Raw genomic sequence first — 23,775 nt, 5'->3', positions numbered from 1 at the left:
AACAAAAGGGGTGTGTACTTTCACCACTGGTGTCAGATGAGATACGCTGATTCTGGAGGACTCAGGCGATTTCTGCAGAGAGGACTATGGGGGCACTACTGTGTAGTTCTTGCTAGTTTCCTATGCTACTTGCATCCCCGTGTAAACATTCTGGTACATCAAAATACCCTTCTTTTGTTCCAGAACTCTACATTCTGCCTTGTCATGCAGGTTAGATGTCCAGGTCAGATTATCTACACCTGATTAAACCGATTATCTACACCTGATTAAACTACACCTGTGCATGCAAGTGCACACACCACCACTCCTCCTTATCTATCTATCTAGACTGAAAGCCAGTCTAAAATTTCTGCCAGTTTGGAACCTAGTAAGTCAGTACAACTTCTGCTTCAGTGAGAACCAACTAATCTGAAGAGGGTCTCATCACAGAAGCCATCCCAATGATCTATCAATTCCAAATGTTCCTCTCATCCCTTAGTTAATCTCAAACATCACTCTTCGCCTTTCTTCATTTACTTTAAGAAGAAAGGGAATGAAAACAGAAATGCAAGACCAAATTCTGCCCTCTGAAGTCCCACTGAAGTCACTGAGAACTGCACATACATATCTGAAAACAGAATTTAGATTAGCCCTTACAAACTCCGGCTTGTGGCAGTTGTATTAACACTCACTCTGATGATGAAAACAAATTTCTCTTTTTCTTAAGGAGATGGGAATTGTCTCAAATTGTTAATGTTACAATTAATATAGCACTAATTGTACTTTTTGACAATTTCCAGAGGACATGCGTCCATGCTGATAACGGGTTCTGCTTGATAACGATCCAAAGTAACGTGGACTGATGCACGTTAATTTTCATCATCTGAGTCAGATGCCACCAACTGATGGTTGATTTTCTTTTTTGGTGGTTCAGGTTCTGTAGTTTCTACATCGGAGTGTTGCTCTTTTCAGACTTCTGACAGCGTGTTCCACTCCTCATTGCTCTCAGATTTTGGAAGACACTTCAGATTCTTAAACCTTGGGTCCAGTGCTGTAGCTATCTTCAGAAATCCCATATTGCTACCTTCTTTACATTTTGTCAAATCTGCGGTAAAAGTGTTCTTAAATCAAACAACATATGCTGGGTCGTCATCTGAGACTGCCATAACACAAAATATATAGCAGAATGTGGGTAAAACCACAGAACTGGAGACATACAATTCTCCACCAAGGAGTTCAGTTACAAATTTAATTAATGCATTTTTAATAAGCATCATCAGCATGGAAGCATGTCCTCTGGAATGGTAGTCAAAGCATGAAGTGACATATTTATGTTTAGCATATCTAGCATGTAAATACCTTGCAACACCGGATACAACAGTGCCATGTGAATGCCTGTTCTCACTTTCAGGTGACACTGTAAATAAGAAGCAGGCTGCCTTTTCGCCCATAAATGTAAACAAACTTGTTTGTCTTAGCAATTGGCTGAAGAAGAAGTAGGACTGAGTGTACTTGTAGGCTCTAAAGTTTTACATTGTTTTGTTTTTGAGTGCAGTTATGTAAAAAAAATTCTACATTTGCAAGTTGCATTTTCACAATAATGAAATTGCACTAGTGGACTCATATGAAGTGGATTGAAAAATACTATTTCTTTTGTCTCTTTTTTACAGTGAAAATATTTGTAATAAAATAATAATATAAAGTAAGCACTGTACACTTTATATTCTGTGTTATAATTGAAATCAATATATTTGAAAATGTAGAAAAACATCCAAAATAGTTACAATATATTTAAATTAATATTCTAATTATTGTTTAACAGTGTGATTAAAATTGTGATTAATCGCAACTTTTTTTAATCTAGTTAATTTGTATTGATCACTTGAATTAACTGCCAATTAACTGCCAATTAACTGACAGCCCTAATAATTAGATATATACATTAAGGGGCATATATAATTATTTAATTGGTTATGACAACAGTGGTCAGAACTCCTGCTTACTGTAAGGAGCTTACAGTAATACCCATAGAGTTAAAAAGTAAAATAAATGAGAGAGAGGCAGGAGAAATGAGATCATCACAGATAAAAAGATACATAAAAATATATTAACTAATGTACAGTATGTATTGAAACAGACAACCTGAAAATCAACAAACACTTTAAACTGCTGACACACTGGGCCATAGTTTCAAGGGCTCAGCATGCCAGGCGCTGAGAGCTTCATGGACTGTCATTTTGTTCTGTGTTTGTACAGCATCTAGTATAATGGGGTCCTGGTCCGTGACTGGGGCTCTTAGGTGCTATGATCATACAAACAATAAATAATAATAAATCTGAAAATCCGGTCATAAATGTCACATCAGTGGCTACTGAGTACTTAGCACCTTTTAAAAATCTGGCCCTTCTTTAGGTGCTTAGGTAAGAACTGGACCATTTTGAAAATGAATTTCCAATAGTGAATGCTGAGCACCTAAAACCTGGCTCTTTTGAAAATCTGGCTTATATTGATTTACTCATGTAAGAGTTTGTAGGATCAGCACATCAATATTTATTTCAAAAGAGAACCAAAATTCCTCCTTAATAATTCAAAATAATTACTGATATTACAATGCATGGTAAGCCACTGAGAAACAATAGCCAGTTAATATAAGTAGGGAGAGCAATTTTATTTAACATGTACAGGCCTCCTTTAGTTCTTATTAGCCATTAAATGTATTATTGTTCAATATCTTATTCAGAATATGCTTATATGCAAATGTATTAAGTTAAATTTCCACGTTATTGGACCACTGAAGTGCACTGTCACTATGATTTTAAAAACTGCTATTTTTCATGTTATTTGAGACTAACTCAACTGAAACTTCTATACATTTTCATGCACAAACAACCATTTGTTTTCATAAGCTCACTCCAGAAGAAAGCTCTCCTATGGGCAGATTATTTTATAACTGTCTGTTATAAAATTTCCTATTCCTCCCCCTGAAGCAACTTGTACTGGCCATTATCAGAGACCAGATATTGGATAAGATGGACCAGTGGTCTGATCTGGCTATTCCAATTTCTCTCTGATACCAGTGCAATCAATGGAGAGGATAAGGGAAATACGTTTCCCACCAACATTTTCCTATCGTATTAGTATTCAGGGTGTCTATGGTGTTCACTCATTCTCACCCCTGTTCCTTACCAATTTTTTAAAATCCTGTTGCACCACTAGTTTCTGCTTATCCTGTGGACGGTATTTAGTGATTTGCTTAAGAATTTGATCTTTAGGATATTCTGTTCCTACACACCTATAAACCCACCACTATGACACATAACATTACGGAAGACTTACCTTAGTGTGTCAGATCCATCAGATAAAAATGAATCAGGGCGCCAGTGGTGGATTTTATGAATGTTTGAGAATTCCAGGGCAATAACATGCTGCATGTAATCATCTTGCCAGGTAAAACCTGTTAAATAACGACACACTCATAAAAAAACAAATCCAACTTGCAAAGTTTGACAAAAACCTGTCTTTATGCAAACAACTATAAATAGAAGCTGTTTGCTGAAATGTTTTTCATTCTGCATACTCTAGAAGCCGAACTGCAGGTTCCCCTCTCCTGCTGACACTTTTATTAATCAGGCCTTTCTAAGTACTCTTCCAGAAATACTGATCCTGTTGGAGTGTTCTCCTCTAGGAAGACAGTGGGTGTTGTGATGAGATTTAAGAGGAGATTATACTTAATAGAATTTTAGAATTTTAGCAGCTAGACTCTAAGGTGCTAGAAGCCAGCTTTACTGAATAATAAAGAGTTATTTTGGCTTAGTTGTTGAGATGAGTTATTTCTTGCTCAACTATTGTGAAAGAGCTTTCAAACTGAATGGTAGTAAATAAAGGAAAGTTACTTCTCACGGGTGATTTACTCATTTCTCTGCACCTCACTTTATACACTGCATCGCCCTTTCCATGTAACCTCGTCCTGTAAAACCAACCGTTTAGAATGGTAAGGGGATAGTGTTGTTACAAAGCAATTATTTTGAGGTATCATGACCTCATCTGGGAGCATTTTTTGGTATCTTTATACACAAATGTTATGACAAAGAGCTTTATAACAAGGATGAATTTAGTTATGAAGGTAACTTCCATGTGATTATGCATTAATTAGATGCACTGCTGATCACATGGTAATTATGCTTGGAATAATGATACAACTCCAAGAATAATTGTTATCCAATTTGTAAATTTTAGACGTTATGGTAACACTTTAGTTTGTAGAAATACCCCATGCAATTACTGTAATTATTTAATAACTAAATATCACATAACTGCAGAGATATTCTACTTTTATGCCTTTCACAGTTACACAGAACCGTAAACCTTAATAAATTTACACGTACCCATTTAATCAAATACTGTGATCATTGTAATGAATAGTCTTGTTATAAATGTTCTCTCACACATATAACCTGCCCACATAAAGGAGGGAGTGCTTTCTAGTACTTCGGGTTGGACTTGGCAGCAGGATGTCTGTGAAAAACAGTTACCAATCTCACACATATATTGTGAGGCTTAACAAATGTTTGTAAAGTGCTTTGAGATCCTCAACTGAAATGCATCATAACCTGGATTCACCAAGACATTTTCTGTGTGACTATTCATGTTAGGCTAGGGCTACATTAGAAACATTTGCTGGTATAGCAATGTCAGTTAGGTATATGACAATTTTGCAACATATCTATATCATCAAAAGCCTTACTTTAGCACTTATATCAGCCAGCATAAAAGTTCTTTTGTCAATATGGCTTATTTCACTCACCAAACCAGTATAAGCTACACTAATGAAAGCATTTTTTTGGTAGTCTAAGATGTGTCTTGTTATAGGACAGGTTGGCAAGTACAGGTAACAGGAAATATTTTCCAGTGTAGACTAGGCATTGGGCTTCTGCGTAAGTACCTTGTTGAATATGGGACTTGTTGAAGTACAAATTGGATTGGGGGTGGAGAAGTGCATAGTTACAATGTTTGGAAATGTTTCCCTGTCAATGAAGTCCTCTTTGGAGCTGGAAATTTATTTTCTGTTAATAGAAAGTTGAACAAAATCCTTAGAATCACTGGGGTAGGATAAGGGTTTTAGCAAATAAATAAAACTATATGGCACATAATGGATCAATTGTCCATTTCCTCCCCCCTCTTCCATCCTCAGAATAAAATTATACACAATTTTGCTGTGGAAATACTTTATTTAAAAACATCTCTGATGTTTATAGCTACTCTAAATGATTTTGAACCGTGGGGGGGGGAACCATCCAACACTTTTTGAGATCTGTTGCAGCCTTTTCAAATACAAATCCCACCTTTTCAGAAGCTGAACTGTAAGAGGCAGGATTCAAATCATTTGCAGATGTTTAAACCTAAGACTGCTCAGAGAATGTATTCTTACATACATGAATACAGAAAGAATGAGTCACCGTGGGTTTATAGTAATTGTTACAGGATATTATTAAATTATTTTAGGGTTAATGTGCCTAATGTGTTCAAGTTTTTTCCACAATTGCTTAGACAAAGCATCTAGAAGGGAAAACTAAGAAGAAAATCAGGTCTCGGTGATTGTAGATATTCAGCACAATGGATCAGTCAGATATAAATTTATATGAAAGGCACTAACGTGGATAAAACAGATCATTTAAGAAAATGTTTGTACATTTTAACAAGTGCTTCCAAAAGAATTAAGGACCCATCCTGCAACTGTTATCCAACACAAATAGCCCCATTAAAGTCTAAGGGACTACTCATGTAAGTAAAGACTATTTGCATGAACAAAGGCAGTAAGATTGAGCTCTTAGTTGTAAACTAAGATTATGGAATAGAGCAGTGGTTCTCAACCTTTCCAGACTACAGTACCTCTTTCAAGAATCTGATTTGTCTTGCATACCCCAAGTTTCACCTCACTTAAAAACTACTTACTTACAAAATTAGATATAAAAATACAAGTGTCACAAGACACTATTACTGAAAAATTGCTCACTTTCTCATTTTTACCAAATACTTACGAAATGATTTGAATATAAATATTGTACTTACATTTCAGTGTGATATTTGAACCTGTTTTTCACTTGTGAGCCTTGTCTGAAGTCAGAGCCCCACTGCCCACGGCTAAAGCATGTAATTTAGCTTCACAGGTCCCCCTGTGGCATGGGCCCCTGGGCAGTTGCCCTGCTTGCCACCCCCTAACTCCAGCCCTGAACTTGCAACCCCTCTAAATCTGTCCCATGACTTCCGTGGGGATCACAACCTCCAGGTTGAGAAACATTAATCTAGATGAGTTGAGTACCCCGTGGAAGACCCCTGCATACCTCGGGCTGAGAACCACTGGACTAGAGTATACACCCACACACACATACTTCTCTAGAAACAAAGCCCAGGATTCATCTGTAATACCTGCAAAGAGATACAAAACTCACCTCTATGTGTCTATTTATATCCACGGACTTATATGTCAATATAGTTAATAGCCATTTCAACAAGCTTTCATCTACACAGTCCTTGTCAAAAATCAGCCCCCCATGGCAAATACCACCACAGGACAATAAAGAATTGTAATCTTACTTTTTAGTGGCCATCACAATTATGTCTGTCGTGGAATCTAGAATTATTTTCTTCCTTCCATTGCATTATATTATCATTTTTTCACAATTCATTACAGACTATTATAAGTATGAAATAGTAGGGGTGTGAAAGAATACAAGTGAGGCATTAAAAAGAGGTGTCTTGTCTGGAGGTTAAAAACAAAAAGAGAATCTCCATTTTTGAATCCCTACACTTCTTTCTAAGTCAGATGGAGGTGCTGAACGAGTGAGTGGTGAGGAACCCAAATCTTTATTTGTTCAGGAAAATCTTCTCTCCTTACCTATTGGTCAATATTGCGCTTTTTTCTTTTTTTAATGTAACTATATCAGGAACTGCAGTGATGTCTAAAGCTAACCTTTTGCCAATCATGTTCCAGGTTTGTTTCAGTATAAAAAAAATTCTCTCCTACATGCTGAGCTCAATAAAATAACACATGGAAGAGTTCTAATACCTACCTGACAGCTACATTCAAAATTAATGTTGAGAAGCAGTGTATGACGCCGGATGGCAATTTCCTGTCCCCTTTGTCTATAACACCACGCCTGGCGGCTGCTCCTGGCTCACAACCCAATTATAACAATTTAACTCTGCTGGCTGAACAGGATCACAGTGGTGCTGTTGTACACACATTACTTCCATGTCACTAAAATGGGACTGTACTGTGGGACTGCCAGCTACTGATTAACTGTCCCTGCCGGAGCTTTGTCTAGTCTGTGTATTTTCTAACTGTGAATTCCCACAAATGGAGAATACAAAACCATACAAACCCATTGTGCACTCTTGTGACAGAATGATACTGGGAGGTGATTTAATTGTTGCAAGATCTCTCCTGAGTAATATTGCGAGGGAGGGAGATTTGAGCGAAAGCCACAGGTCTGATATTCTTTTTCCTCATGGAAGAAAAACATATTTCCTCTTCCTGGGTGAGGTAGTAGAGGGTTTACTTCTATTTTTCCAAAATTGAAATTCCACAATCTAAATTTATGTTGAAAAGCAATGATAAGCCAGAGTCACTGACAGCCTGAAGCTGATCTCTCACAGCTGTGAGAATCTGGAGTAGCTTTGCAGAACTTGAGCTGCCTATCAAAGTGAATGAGAAATATCAATGTAACTCTGGAAGCAGAATCATAGAATATCAGGGTTGGAAGGAACCTCAGGAGGTCATCTAGTCCAACCTCCTGCTCAAAGCAGGACCAATCTCCAATTTTTGCCCCAGATCCCTAAATAGCCCCCTCAAGGATTGAACTCACAATCCTGGGTTTAGCAGGCCAATGCTCAAACCATTGAGCTATCCCTCCCCCCCATAACAGAGATCAGGCTGGTCCTTCCCATATTACCTCTCTGGATATTTCCCTTTCACTGCAGAATTAAACACAAACCATTACTACTATTATTTATATTACAGTAGCACTCAGAGACACCAACTAGGTTCCTGTTGTGCTAGGCACTGAACCCTGACTGTGCAAGCACAGGCTCTGCCCCAAAGGATATCCAATTTAAGTATTTAAAAATTGTAAAAATAACATGAACTTAAAAACAATGGCTGTGCTATATTTTGGAAATACTCTGGGAACTGGAGATTTACACTACATGGGCAATATCAGAATCTGGCCCTAAGAGTATGGACTCAGAATTGTCTTCACATTTGTATTGCAGTTTCATTTTTATCTTACATGATTTGCTATTGCCCCCACACTAGTTAACATTCAAATTTACAGAATTATTAAAATATAATCACAATTCATAGAATCCGTATTTTCCTTGTCTGATTTTTACATTTTGTAACTAACCTCCATGGTTCTGTTGTTCTTTGCCTCCTATCTTAGTAAAACTAGGTGCCCATCTAAATATACTGGACCACATCTTGAGCGGATGTAAATCAGCATAGCTTCATTGATTTCAGTGGAGCTATGCTTATTTACACCACTCCACTGAGCATCAAGTCCACTAACTGCACTCCTGAGATAATATAAAAACAATGTTAACATTTTCAAAATTTGATCACTCACAGCTCAATACATCCCTCTACTGCCCTTCCATCCCAAAACCATTTCTCATTCAGAATGTAAAATCTGCTTATTTCTTGTATTAATGTCATGCTGTGTTGGCCTACAAAGGAAAACGATAATGTCTAAGTTTAACAAGACATGCTGGTGTAAATTGGCACAGTTTAGTCTAAGTTAATGGAACTATGCCAATTCACACCAGATGAGGATCTGGCCCATTGAATCTGCCCGTTCATACTACTGATTCGTTTCTCTAACACTGAGGGTGAAATTGTCAGGGCTACGTCCAAGAGTCTGAGAGCAAGTCAAATGAACCTGAGTGGATAATGTGATGGGATTACTTTGTCTTTTGTGCCAACTGAAATCCAAAATAATTAGTTCTGCATCAATATATTGGCAACAAAGTGATTTTCCATACCAAGTCCATTCAAAGTGACAGGAGATTATTATATATTGGCAGCAACCTATAAACTAAAACCTGATCCTTCCCTCTCCCTGCCACCCATAAAGACCAGCAAACCTCAAAGTTGAAGCTAGAGCATGTTATTTATTTGATTCTATTTTTCAGTTGTGACATTATTTTCCACTTTTTAGTTATATTTTCCTTTTTGTCCTGATGCAGCATATAGTGACTGAAGTGGCCTCATTAGTACTACAAAAAATAATTTTCCCTCTTTTGATATTCACCACTTCTTGTCAACTGTTCAGAATGGGCCACATCCACTCTAATTGAACTGGCCTCGTTAGCACCGACCCCCCACTTGGTAAGGCAACTCCCATCTTTTCATGTGCTGTATATTTATACCTGCTTACTGTATTTTCCACTCCATGCATCTGATGAAGTGGGTTTTAACTTATGCCCAAATAAATTTGTTAATTTCTAAGGTGCCACAAGGACTCTTCGTTGTTTTTAAGTTTTTCTCTCAGCTTCTTTCAACTGATACTTTATTTCAGTCAGGAAACGCTTCATTGTAGAGTTCAGAGAATTTCAGCACCCATGCTATGTGTTGCAAATTGTTAATGCCTTCTTTAGCTGCCAGACTGTCTGCAGAATTGTGCGGGATTGGCTTTTTTCCCTGTTTTCACAATGGACAGGTCAACATATAGACATAATTTTCTGCAGTCTGACTTTCTAGATACCCGAGAGGAACAGCACTTGTTCTCATCCCAGGCCTCCAATTTCAGAGCTCAAGGACATATCCAGTGATGTTCACATATTGTAATACTGGTTTGCTCTCAATTGCAATTTTACTTCCTAGGCTGCTGTATCTATAGCAAGATTCATGCTTTCAAGTGCCACATTGTCGACCTATGAATGCAGCCAAAAATGTTTTCCTTTACAATAAAAGAAAACAAGGACTTTTTCTAATAGCAGTTTTGCAATACAACCCTCACTGGCAGGTTAATGGCAATAATAATTGTGAAGAGGCAACAACCACCTCCTCACACAGGTAAGGCTGCAGCTATTATTATAAGCCCTATTTTATAAAGGGGTTGATATATCGGGCTTGGAATATAAATTTGGCTTGAAAATTAACAGATTTATTGTGAAGTCAAACTTACTACAAAGTTTGAAGAACATTTTTCAAAGTATTTTCAAGTTACAGTTCACTAAAAACTACCTTGCTGTTGTCTCCCTTTAGGTTAAAAACATCTGGTTACTGATCTTTCACACTTATCACAGAATTAAATCTCCTTCTAATTTTGTTCACCAGTTATATTTGAAAAAAAATGCTGCTAGTTATAAAAAGTTATTAATGATTTTGCTGTGGGTATTTTGAGTCCCAGTACTGTCTCCTTCAATTTTAATAGGCATCATGTGCCTAGTCTTGCTCCCATCTCAATTAAGACTTTTTGGCAATTGACTTTACTGGGAGCTCTGCTTTTGGGGCTAAAACATCACAGTTCCAATCTGAGGTGTGTTTTGTTTTATTATGGACAAGTGGTAGTCTCTCCATAATTAAGACCATCATGCTGTCTGGATTGGCTGATGACCATGAAGGTCAATGTCAAGAAGCAAGGCAGAGACCCCAAACTGGGTGCATGTTCTATAATTAATTTTCACCAACTCAATAACAAATGTGAACTCCTGGATCACTATAACAGTCTTACCATGGAGTCACAGACACAGGCGCATTCCAATCTATCTTGCCACACAGGCAAGCTTGACTCTGTGATAGTTGGCTGCTATATACCAAAGACCACAACATATTCAGGTTGCTTCCAGACCCAAGAGAGCAGTCACTTAACCCAGGTCAATTTGTACCTTAGATCTATCTGTCACCAATGGTTGTAAGTAGGGTGACCATATTTCCCAATGCTGAATACGGGACACCTGGTAAAATTACTCATATTTATGCAAGTTCAACAGCAATCAAGCTGAACTATGCAGTACAAATGTTCAAATGAACATCAAATTGACTGAGCCTCCTGTTAAAAAGAAATACTGTGTAGTTGGATCTTTTTATTTACCTTCTTATCTTTTTAAGGCTTTAGGGTTCACACAGGAAGGGGTGACACACACACATGCCTACCTCTCCCCCCACACACACTGGCAAAGATGACACACACTCCCGTATACCTCTCTCAGATGGGGGGAGGGGGTGACTGACCGACCTGACCCTCCCTGACCAGTGCTCTCCACCCTCCATGCCTGGCTGGGCCCCTGGGATGGACCCTCCTCTCCTGGTACCTGGCACCACATCTTCCCGAGGCAACATGTGGGCGAGGGCATGCAAGGTCACATGCTCCCTCCCATTCCCCAATTTCTGCCAAAGTTCACACCAGAACGTGGCCAGCAGCAGCCTTTTGGCACTGTGCAGGAGGGATGGGATGGGAGCTGCTTCCAGCCGCAGGGCAGGAGGAGGTGGGTTGGTGAGCTGAGCGCTCCTGCCAGGGACTGGTTCTCTGCACAGCTCTGAGAGCGGGATGCACCCTGCCAGGGAGGATAGGGAGGAGCAGCAGGGCTGGGGAGAGGGGTGAAGGGGCAAAGCAGGGAGAGGACAGCAAGAGGGGGAGCATGTAAAGGGCTGATGGGTGAGAAGCAGAGGCGACATGTAACCGGTCGCCGCCTGGTCCCTGCCTGCACTCACCAAAAACCACAGCCCACAGCACGCATCCAGTGCTGTCCGGAAATGGGATGGGGCGAGGCCCTGCTGGCCGAGAGCTGACACGCAGTGGGGGCTGCGCTGACGGACCAACAGGGGGAGTGGCCACCCCCCGTGCACTGCAGCTTTGTCCCACCACCAGCCTTGCATACCTACCCCCATTGTTGGCCACTGGGGGAAAAAAACCCACCAGTATTAATGGGGGGGGAGGGGAGACAGAAAATACTGGGCTATTTGCCAGTTTTTAAAGAAAAGTTGTGACACCCCTGCAGAAAGGCTTAAATATGAGATTGTCCCTTTAAAAATGGGTGGTCTGGTCACCCTAGCCATAGCCAATCCTGTAGTAAACTAACTAAAGATTTATTAACTAGGAAAAATAAATGAGAGTTATTACAAGGTTAAAGCAGGCAAACATATATACACAAATGAGTTATTGCCTGTGGTTTTAAAAGGTGAGAGAATTGTAGTAATCTGTCAGCTATGAATGTCTGTTAGGGCTAACACAGTTTGACCCAGTTGGCAGCCGGTATCAAGCGGTGTGCCCCAGAGGTCAGTCCTGGGGCCCGTTTTTTTCAACATGTTCATTAATAATCTGGAGGATGGGATGGATTGCACCCTCAGCAAGTTTGCGGTTGACACTAAAATGGGGGGAGAGGTAAATATGCTGGAGGCTAGGGATAGGGTCCTGAGTGACGTAGATAAATTGGAGGACTGAGCCAAAAGAAATCTGATGAGGTTCAACAAGGATAAGTGCAGAGTCCTGCACTTAGGACGGAAGAATCCCATGCACTACTACAGGCTGGGGACCATCTGGCTAAGCGAGAGTTCTGCAGAAAAAGATCTGGGGATTACAGTGGACGAAAAGCTGGATATGAGTCAACAGTGTGCTCTTGTTGCCAAGAAGGCTAATGGCATATTGGGCTGCATTTAGTAAGAACATTGCCAGCAGATCTAGAGAAGTGATTATTCCCCTCTATTCAGCACTGGTGAGGCCACATCTGGAATACTGCATCCAGTTTTGGGCCCCCCACTACAGAAAAGATGGGGACAAATTAGAGAGAATCCAATGGAGGGCAATGAAAATGATTAGGGGCCGGGGGCACATGACTTTGAGGAGAGGCTGAGGGAACTGGGCTTATTTAGGCTGCAGAAGAAAAGAGTGAGGGGGGAATTTGATAGCAACCTTCAACTACCTGAAGGGGGATTCCAAAGAGGATGGAGCTTGGCTGTTCTCAGTGGTGGCAGATGACAGAACAAGGAGCAATGGTCTCAAGTTGTAATGGGGGAGGTCTAGGTTGGATATTTGGTAAAACTATTTCACTAGGAGGGTGGTGAAACACTGGAATGGGTTACCTAGGGAGGTGGTGGAATCTCCATCCTTAGAGGTTTTTAAGACCCAGCTTCACAAAGTCCTGGCTGGGATGATTTAGTTGGGATTGGTCCTGCTTTGAGCAGGGGGTTGGACTAGATGACCTCCTGAGCTCTCTTCTAACCCTAATCTTCTATGAGTCTATGATCCTGGGCTCTGCTTTGGTTCATAGCTCTGGACCTATGAGAGTCCAAATAGCAAAAGAGATGAAAAACGTTCTTGTCAGCTATTTTTATTTCCTTCTTCCAGAATTCAAGCTGATGGGATGAGCCCTTTTGCACATAGCCTGTTCATGGTATGAGGGAGCGTTTAACAAAGTCTTTGTATTGTGTTGTTCCACAATGCCCCATTTAGTTTTGACAGCCCTTCTTGATGGGCAGCAGACAATCCCTCCTGACTGGGTTCACAATTTCAGAGCAAACTTTTTTTTTACACTTATAAAGCAAAAACTTAAATATTCTCGTATAGCATGTGAGAAAGATATTATAAGTGAGATTATTGCATGCCGTAATTCACAGGCATTTCATTAACTCTAAACACTAAACACATTGGTATAATTTCAATATCCATCTTTACCATACTAACGCACAAGTGAAACAGACTATTTTCCAGCAATGAATTTGTCAGTGCTCGGATGAGGCCTAAAGCCTGGCAAGAGCTCGCATGTGGTCTGCCAGTGTTATAAAGACTACAAGATGATCCTGTGCCTGATTTTGATTTACTGCTGGGTAACGTCAAAAAGGTGTGTGGGCGGCAAGGAATCCTTTACCTTTCAATTATTTAGAATTAAGCCTCATTGGCAACTTCCATGTTTTCTGGAAAGTTTGGTTTGGTTGGGTTGAGTAGGATATTTCATGAATTAGGAGACAATGGCTCCTTTTTAAGATTCTCCAATATTTAATGTTTCTTTGTATCCCTCCACATGCCACAAAATTGGACACACAGGTGAATATTGAGACACTGGCTTATGCAAGAGACAGTTCCCAAGAGCAGAAATAGACATGATCTCTCTGTCAGTGAAGCTGATGGAAGCAAATAAAATATAGGAAAATATTTTCATCTTCTAACTCTGAACTTTTCATCGAGGCTACTTTTCAAAAACATATGGCAAATTCAGTATCTGGTAACTATAGTTAATCCTCCTCCAATCCCCACCAACGTGCCCCTCTGACCTAAGGTAATGTGCACAGGCACTTTACCTCAATAAGCAACCAGTACTGCCAACCCGAAGAGTTCAAGAACACCCTGTCATCCTCCCACAGCCCAAAATCATGAGATTGAAAGAACTACAAAAATATTGATTTGGGTCTGCTATCTGAATTTCTGAGTTTTTCTGGGGGAACCACCAATCCCACAAAAATTCAACTTGAAATCCATACCTTAAATGCTCAAATAAAAACTGCAGGCCTCCTGGCCACTCTCCAGTGGAAGACTCCAATTCACTTTCTAGAGTGGGGGAGGTGTCATCCTTTCGCTCTCCATTCCTTTTCTCTAAAATTATCCTGCCTCTTTCTCCATCTTCCTAGCTCCTTCCCTGCCTATCATAGCTCTCCTTTCCCTCCCTACCTACAGTTTCATTCGCCTATTCCACCATGTAGGCAGTTTTCTGGGCAATGATGATGATTTTACAATGCTGAAAATGAATGGCACTTTCCACATGATCATCTGTGATACCCATAAATTTCACAGCTCCGTTTTCCTGTTCTAGTTTATCAATTCTGTTTCAAGACAGCAATAGTACATATCAGCCACAGTGTTTGGAAGAACCCCTTAATTCCTAGAGGAAGGAGTTTGGAAGTCCCTTATCCTTCGGAATTATAACAAGTACCTGTGACATAGTATAGTTGGCCAGAAATGTACTGCTTCTTAGGTAATTAGCAAATTATGCAGATATACCTGTTGTATTCAGCCAAGCAAATTCCACTCAAATTCCAACTTTCTTCATATACTTTTAAATGCCTATCAGCAAAATTCTTCCTTCAGAGTGTACAGTGCATAATGAATCTTATCTCTGATCTACTTCTCTCCCTACACATACTGGACTCCCATTGACATCCATGTAAATCAATTTCCACATATTAAAATGGGCCTTTAGTTGTGTGTGCAAAGGGATGCAAAACACATGACTCTGAAAATGCAGTTACTCGTTTGTAAGTGCAAAATCCTCTTAAGCATCTGTTTTTGAATGTTAATCCTAATGGTTTACATAGAAATATTTGCAAAAAGAAAAGGAGTACTTGTGGCACCTTAGAGACTAACAAATTTATTAGAGCATAAGCTTTCGTGAGCTACAGCCCACTTCATAAAGCTTATGCTCTAATAAATTTGTTAGTCACTAAGGTGCCACAAGTACTCCTTTTCTTTTTGCGAATACAGACTAACACGGCTGCTACTCTGAAAATAGAAATATTTGTATCAATTGTATGTGTTGGACAGCAGCAGCAGTCAGAATAAAAGACTATGCAATATGTTTTCAGTACAGAACATGGAGAAAGCTGGCATACTTGAAAATTTTTTGTTAATGAGTGCTGTGCACCCACACACCATTCTCTACCTAAGTCAGCCCAGTGCAAATCAACCTTGACAATCAGAGATTAAACAACTGCTCATTTAAAATTATCAGAAATAAACTGATGAAGTGAGCTGTAGCTCATGAAAGCTTATGCTCAAATAAATTTGTTAGTCTCTAAGGTGCCACAAGTACTCCTTTTCTTTTTGCGAATACAGACTAACACGGCTGCTACTCTGAAAACTGCAATAGATATATGTAGTCTACATCTGTTTGTATACTTCTCTCCCTTTGTCTCTTTTCTTCTTAGATTGCATATTCATCCAACCAAAGGACTTTTTGTTATACATGTTTGTACAGCGCCTAGACAATGGGTCCCAATTCCAACTGGAGCCTGTCAGTGCTACATTAAAAATAATTATTATTATAATACCTATTGTTGTTAATAATATAGCAAATGCAGAAATGAAGGATGATTTCCCTTTAGGAATCTGGGAAAGATCACAATGGTCAAAAGCCTGAAACTTTCTAGTGAAGAATTATGGCCGAGAGGGTGTGCCTGAAGCAAAGATGAATCCCATGCAGCTCACATGGCATCAGCAACAATAAAATATTAAATAAAACAGCTGATGTACTGCCCCATGCACAGGAAATGCACATTGAGTGGTATCAAAATAACAATAACCCATCACTGCACAAATTAATCAGTCATGTTGCATAAAGAAATGTTTTCCCCTTTATGAAACATCTAAGTAATTGTTAAATACAAAAACTATTATTTTAATCTCTATAGTTTATCAATCTACTATGAATCATTATCACAAGAGTAACTAGATGGTTTGATTCGATGAGAAGGAGGATGGTCCAGTGGCTTAGGACATTAGCCTGGGAGATAGGAGACCCAGATAAAATTCCCTGCCCCACCACAGGCTTCCTTTGTGACTTTGGGTAAGTCACTTAGTCCCTCTGGCTCAGTGCTATCATCCTCATTTTATAGATATGGAACTGAGGCCCATATCCTGAAAGGTATTTAGGTACCTCATGGCCACTGAAATCATGGAAGTGAGGTGCCTAAATAAATACCATTGATTTCAATGGGAGTTACATGAGAATAATAGCACTGCCCTGTCTCATGGGTTTTATAAGGATGACTACTGAGATACTACAGTAATGGGGGCTGTACAAAAAAAGCCTAAAATAGGCACAGTTTGAAATTGTTATCCATTAGGGTTTACTGCAGTACAGTATACAAAACTTTGAGTCAATATCTTTAACCAAGTAGTAAATGGTGATAGTTGTTTTTTTCATCTTCTCAACGTCAGTATATTTCTACACCCTGAATAACAGCTACTAACACACAATAAGTGAATGTATTTCCAAAAGTTTTGATAGTTTTAGGAGTTTGTCCTTCAACTTTCTGGATGAGATACAAGCAAGCAAAGCTCCATAAGAGTGAGGATTGATATTATAATAATAGTATCATATTTCAAAAGAGACTAACATTGCAGATGCAGTTTCAAATGTAGCTGCTATGCTCTGTAATAGTATGGATGGAAAGTCTTTCTTATCAGTGGTTGCAGGTATTAACTAACAGTGATATCTTTCAAGACAATCAAGCGCTACACTATTATCATACCTTTGATGTGGTGGAACAGTGTTTGCCTAATTTTCTACCTCCTCAGGGTTTCATGGTTAAATGCAGTGTACAGTTTTCTCCCAGGCTTGAGAAAATAAAGCTGGAAAATTACTTAAAAGGGTGGCAGAAATGTAATGAGGAGGGAAACTGGTTTCTTCACTTGTCTCTAAAGCATCATCTTCACCAGTCAGCCACATAAAAACAATAAAAAGTGTTAGGTAACCTTAACCAAAAGTGGCATTACCACTCTGCATATAATAATAATGACAGATGGAACCTGTGGCAGTTAATCTGATTGGTATGGAAACTGTTTGAGTTCATATCTGATAAAGAATGCAAATTAAAAGAAGCCCCCATGTCATACTTAAATTCTTTATAAAGTACTTTTATTTAAAATCAGATCTCTGATTCACTGATTGTTTTAGCCAGTCTATTTTTATGAGACTGCAACTATTTAATAATGGTATAGTGAGCAACTGTCAATCTACAGAACATCCATTAGCTAAAGAATCCAAGGGCTCCATGTTTCCTTATATGACTACTCCTGTGTAGAAGAATGGAAATTTAAAGAATTTCTCCTTCATTCCACAGAAAAAGTTAGTGGTTCAGGCCCATAAATCTGCAGATCTGAAAGCTCTTAACAATAGTACTCCCAAATTCACAGATATGATGAAAGAGAGAGTGGTGAGTGGATAAACTGGTTAAATTGTCCTGCTTCATCCTTGCAACTTTACTAGACAACCCATCTTTAACCAACCAACAGCCCCTTCTCATAATATTAATTGCAGGATTAGCAGTTTTTAGGCAGTCTAGAGATGGTACTAGATTCATAGATACTAAGGTCAGAAGGGACCATTCTGATCATCTAGTCCGACCTCCTGCACAATGCAGGCCACAGAATCTCACCCACCCACTCCTACAAAAAACCTCACCTATGTCTGAGCTATTGAAGTCCTCAAATTGTGGTTTAAAGACTTCAAGGAGCAGAGAATCCTCCCTCAAGTGGCCCGTGCCCCATGCTACAGAGGAAGGCGAAAAACCTCCAGGGCCTTTCCAATCTGCCCTGAATAACCTTTAACTGCTTTGCAAACAGAATCATTGCAGTCCTGTGTCAAAGAATATAAAACATTTTCTCTCATAGCTTAGGAACAAAATGCTTCTCATTCAATAAAATGTAAAGGAAAGATGAGAATCTGCTAATGTCATTGCAATTGACAAAACGGACACATGACCTAGAATGATTTTAAAATGTCATTGTTCATTTACTATTTCTGCTCACCTTTGTCTTCATAGTTTATCCAGTCATTCATTGTATTCACATTACACACTGAATGTGCAAACAGGAAAATACCTGTGTGACCTACTGGGACACAATCCTGACTACTGGAGGAACTGTGTCACCCTTCCACTGCAATCTTGGGCGTCTTATAATGCCTTGCTGTAGTTGCTCCTGCCTGAGCTGCTCACAAACAGCCTTTCAGTGTACAAGTTACGCACAGACAGTCAGGATATGACTGCAGCCTGTCAGTTACAGCCTTGGTTATGCTGCAGGGTGACCCCAACACACTCCCAGCCGAGAAATGTATGTCCTGTACTGCCCGGCCCTCTCCCAAACAGTACAAATATATTGTTTGTTATTCCTTAAAGGGAATAATATGCCCAGTTTATTATTTTAAATAGAGTACTTAGACATAACAATTTAAACACAGTGGATTAGACAAAACAGTAAAACAAATGTATTAACTTCAAAGAGAGAGATTTTAAGCGAGTACAAGAAATGAGGCATAAAAGTTAGAAACAGTTACAGGAAAAATAAAGATAAAACACTTACTAGCGCCTAACTTAAACTATATTAGATTCAAACAAAGTTTCTCACCACATGCTCCAGCAGATTAATGACCAAACTCTCAGGTCTGCAACCACTCCCTCTCTCAGCCCCACCACAGGCCAACAGTAGTTTTCCTTTGTCTTCTTAGGTGCGATACCAGAGACCAAAAGAGAGAGAAAGAGGAGAGTGTTTTGGGCTGTCTGCCCCTTCCTTTTTTTAGTCCTATCCCCCCTTTGAGATGCATTTCCACCTGGGAGCAAGGCAACAGGCAGACTAGTGAAGAAAGTAAACTCCATGCTATTTCTTTGGTAAGATGTAGATTTTTGTCCCTGCCTCCTTCCTTGCCAAAGAATGGCCGCTTAGCAGGTAATGGTCCATCAGCCTTGTTTACACCTGACTAAGGCCTCTGACTCCAAGGAACTGGTTTAGCCACTCCCCAGACTTAGCTAGGAAGCATACATATAACATTGCTATATGCATTTTGCTATGATATTATTGATCAGCAAGTTATGAGTCTTTAAATGATACTTCACAAGACATACCTTGTACAAAGATTATTACAACAGCATGTAGAGTGTGAATACGGGGATATATTCTATCATAACCTGCTTTCATTAATCACTCCCTAACTAAATGTCAAAGATTCAGATCTATAAACAAACCAGATTTGCCATTCTTATTGTCTTTCTGACATTTATTTTGACACAACTACTTCTTTTGCATATTGTGCTGCAGCTGATCCACTTTCACTTAAAATAGGGTCAAATTCAATTAATTTTCAACTTATTACGTACAGTATTGGGCCCTGTCTGTAACTATTTCTTGCTTTATTTTAAGATAAAAATATCCCGTCTCTCCCCAAAAGATTATTTTTGATCATCCCTGTTTGATTGGCAGTATATTAATAACAGAGCCCAGATTTCAAGAACAGCATTCTTATAACAAAAGTACTACTATAACAAAATACATTGCTTTCAGAGCTCTGTAAATAGATCTTTCTCTTCATCCATTATATTTATTACATCATTCACTTTTGTCCTCTATCATTCCAAATGTGATGTCTATGTTCTTTATTTAAAAGTGTGAGGTTTTTTGTTATTATTTTTTATTTATATTTAACATCATATAAGAGACTAAATAATACTGTATTAATGGAGCAAATTTTAATCATGTTTTACATGTAGAAATGTTGCAATACACCATGCAGTCACCAGAGGTCATTATAAATAAAGCACCACAGGAGAGCATTGCTGTCAGTGAAATAAATGTCCATAGTGAACATCTTGAATGATTTCAGTGGCATCTGACTTGAAATAAGAAATCAGAAATTCTTATTTTCTAGGGCTCTTCTAGATGCTTAACAAATTATTCTGAGTGGGTGGGGAGAGCGATCTATGAAAATAAACATGCTCCAAAGCCTTACTTGTTTCCACCAGTACTGATGAAATCCAAACAGATGGAATCTCTGCAGAGGATTCACATCCATCCTGATATACCCTAGAATCAAGCTGCTTTTGACAGCATGAGCCTTTTTAGAATATGCCTAGGAGCTGGATCCTGCTCCCACCAAAGTCCATGGTACAACTCCCATTTACTTCAATGGGAGCAAGGGCAAACCACTGGGTTACAGGATGTTAGAGAGGCCTGAAGTCACTCTGGGTGTTAATGTGACATTGTCACACAGCATAACAATGTACTTCAAGAACAAATGAAATGTAAGCAATGATGAGGGTCTACCCCACTCATGCATCTGCATCACCAATAATAAGTTGCTCAGGTGCAACTGAACAGAATGCAGCCATACAACTGGAATGCAGCTAACAATTCTACTGATGAAGCATAAACCAAAACAGAATCACCTCACTCTCCCTAGTGCTAAAAGGAGTGAGAAAGTAGGCAAACTTTTATTTTTCACTAAAGCAAAAAAGGTGACCTGAATACACACAGGGGGCAGATCCGTTCAGTAAAAAGTTCCCATTCTTATATGGTCACTTTCCAGAATAAAAATGCACTGAAACTATACCATTTTGGGAATTAGACAACATACCAAAAAATGTATTGAGTTGCAAGATGGGGGAAGCAGCATGAGACATGATTCTCATGCACGCTAATATCACTTTACATAGCTCTGGTACTTAAAGGTGGATTAAAGTGGGCATAGATTACATTTATGCACTCCGTTTAAGGCCCCTTGACACTGCCAGAGAAGTGTAAAGCAGCCTTCATGTAGACGAGAATCAGGATCATTCTATTCTGTTCTACTTAGGTTCTTACATTACACTCATCATCATGGTAACAGGATTTATCCTCCCTGATGTTACTATTTATTACATGTAAAAGGTGGTGTTCTCCACAGTGAAAATTCGTACCGTTTTTGATATTTCCACAACTAATTTGTCCTTGATTCATGCTGCCCTTAATAACTCTCTCTAGGCAGCAGATGTCAGGATTTTTCATGTGGAGTGAACCAAAAGTGAAGCCACATCCCTAATAAATTGCTTTCTGAATATTTACTTTTACCTAGATGACTAATTGCTAGTGAATCTTCCTTTGCTAAAGCCTATGTTTACATGTTAAAACGCAACATTTACTGAAGCAACTATTCTTGCCAAAAATATATTCCATTAATAAATCTTCAAAACAAGCCCTAGTAAATGTCACTTCTGCTTAAATGTTCTGCAGAATCAATGACAAGTGATGTTGCCATTGCCCTTGAAGAATCTCTATGTGCAGCTTGTGTTTGGATCTGAATCCTAATTCTGTTTCTGCCAGAATCAATCCTAAACCACTCTAAAACCTGGCTCAGAAACATACAGTAAAAACAAAACTGGAATGCATCAAAAGCCAAGTAGAAAGAAAAAGTGACCCTGGGGAATTGGAAATTCTGAAATACGTGCAGAAAAGCAAAAAACTCTTTTTTCTACCTTTTCATTAGAAGCTACATTACAAAAGAGCTGTCATGAAATACATTTGCTTATTGATGTTCTGCATGGGAATATTTTGCGATGGACTTTATATGCTACAAAACCCCATAATCAATGCAATTGACACATCTTTTGTATCACATTAGACACCTTCATATTAGACTTGTAAAAGATACAAATACAATGGCTGGTTCAGCCTGGTGCTTTCAAAGCTGGAATCTATTTCAGCATGATGTCAGGCAATACAATATGCTGTGAATTTATCTGTGCATCCTTGACATTTTTGAAACATCTTCATTTTGTGTGGATCTTACTTTATTTTTAAGAAAAAAAAAGATGAAAAATGGAAACATAAGAAAAAGGAGCTACATGATAGAGGACTTTGAAGCTGTGTTCATTTGCACACAAAAAATGGCAATGCTACATGTGAATTCCATAATTTGGAACTATGTAGCTAGGCACCCCTGGAATGCCCTGTCCTTTATACCTTAGAAGGTCTACAGAGTAGAGCTGCTGCCTTGCCTCTGTTAGGTGCAGCAGTCAGGAGGGCACTTCCAAGAAGATGGTACAGCTCCCTGATTCTCTGGCTCATTCGTAACCAGCCACAGCTCTGAGGGTATGTCTACACTGCAATTAAAAACCCACTCCTGGGTTTGCGGGCCTCTGACTAAGGGTTGTTTTTCTAACTGGAGGTATAGACATTCAGGCTTGGGCTGGGGACTCGGCTCTAGGACCCTGTAAGGTGGGAAGGTTCCAGAGTTTGGGCTGCTGCCCAAGCCCGACTGTCTACCCCGCAATTAAACAGCCCTCAGTCTGTGAGCCTGAGTCAGCTGGCAAGGACCAGCCAAATGGGTATTGCTGGAATGCAGCACACTCCAGCCATTTCTTCTTCCCATTTCTGGCATGCCTTCTGTCAGGGCTGCAGCAGGTGGTGGTATAGGACCCAGTTACACCAGCTCTGTGCCCACTGTGGGCTTCCCAATGCTAGATGAATTCTCACTTGGGAAAATGCAGCCAGTGAAAAGGGAAGAGAGAGGACTGGAGAATCTGGCCTCATAAACAGCCCACAGTACAGAGCCCCTCTCCTTCAAACTGGACATGGTGCATTCGTCCCTGCCAGCCACAACGTTTCAGAGATGCAACTGGGTATGGTCCTCTCTAGCGCTTTTGCAGATGCAAGTTCTGTAGGGAGAGTCAAGAGCCCATTTTGGGGTCTTGACTCGGTCTATGCATACTTTCAATACACTTCCTTCATTAACCATGCCTAGGGAGCACAGTTTTAAACACAGCTGTTTCTCTACTATAGGCGCTGAGTAAAGTTGAATGTGTTGAAGGTGTGTTACACATGTTATAAAACACTGAATTTTCTTAGTGTAGGCAAAGCCTTGGAGTGAACCCCACCAAGGAAATCCAGGATTAAAAAAAAACAAGATTTCCTGGGGCTTCCTAGCAGAAATGGTCATACTCAAAGAAATGAAGAATTAATTTCTCATCTTCAAGTAGCTGCTTGACTACAGATATCCTGTCAGTGGAACAAAGAAAAACAGCCCAAAATTACAGAAATGGTTCCAAAAAATATGGGAGGTTATTGTTATGGAAAAATTAACTCATCAATTATGTATGCAGCAAAACAGAGAGGCCAAATACATACCGGTACTTCGATATTTGGTTACCATTTATTCAATACTGTCTTCTTATTTTTTTCATATTAATGTTTGACAGACACATCTGCTTTGATAAATATTAGTAGAGTCAGTAGTTTTACTCAATTTAATGAAGTCTCCAGAAACAACACATCCTGG

The 23,775-nt window shown here is 39.3% G+C and overlaps 1 protein-coding gene across 2 annotated transcripts in view; it reads right to left on the bottom strand.

Annotated features, from left to right (window-relative positions):
- PTPRN2 (protein tyrosine phosphatase receptor type N2) overlaps positions 1–23,775 on the bottom strand; it is a 992,764-nt gene that overhangs the window by 626,606 nt on the left and 342,383 nt on the right. For both annotated transcript variants that reach the window (XM_038390254.2, XM_038390255.2), the window contains exon 4: positions 3,316–3,433. In XM_038390254.2, coding sequence (XP_038246182.1) covers positions 3,316–3,433 — 118 coding nt within the window. The remainder of the gene's footprint in view (positions 1–3,315; positions 3,434–23,775) is intronic.

Source organism: Dermochelys coriacea, chromosome 2, assembly GCF_009764565.3.
Source record: "Dermochelys coriacea isolate rDerCor1 chromosome 2, rDerCor1.pri.v4, whole genome shotgun sequence".
In the NCBI taxonomy this organism is placed as follows: domain Eukaryota; kingdom Metazoa; phylum Chordata; order Testudines; family Dermochelyidae; genus Dermochelys; species Dermochelys coriacea.
Note: the sequence above shows the minus strand (reverse complement) of the source record. Positions and strands in the feature narration are given on the sequence as shown.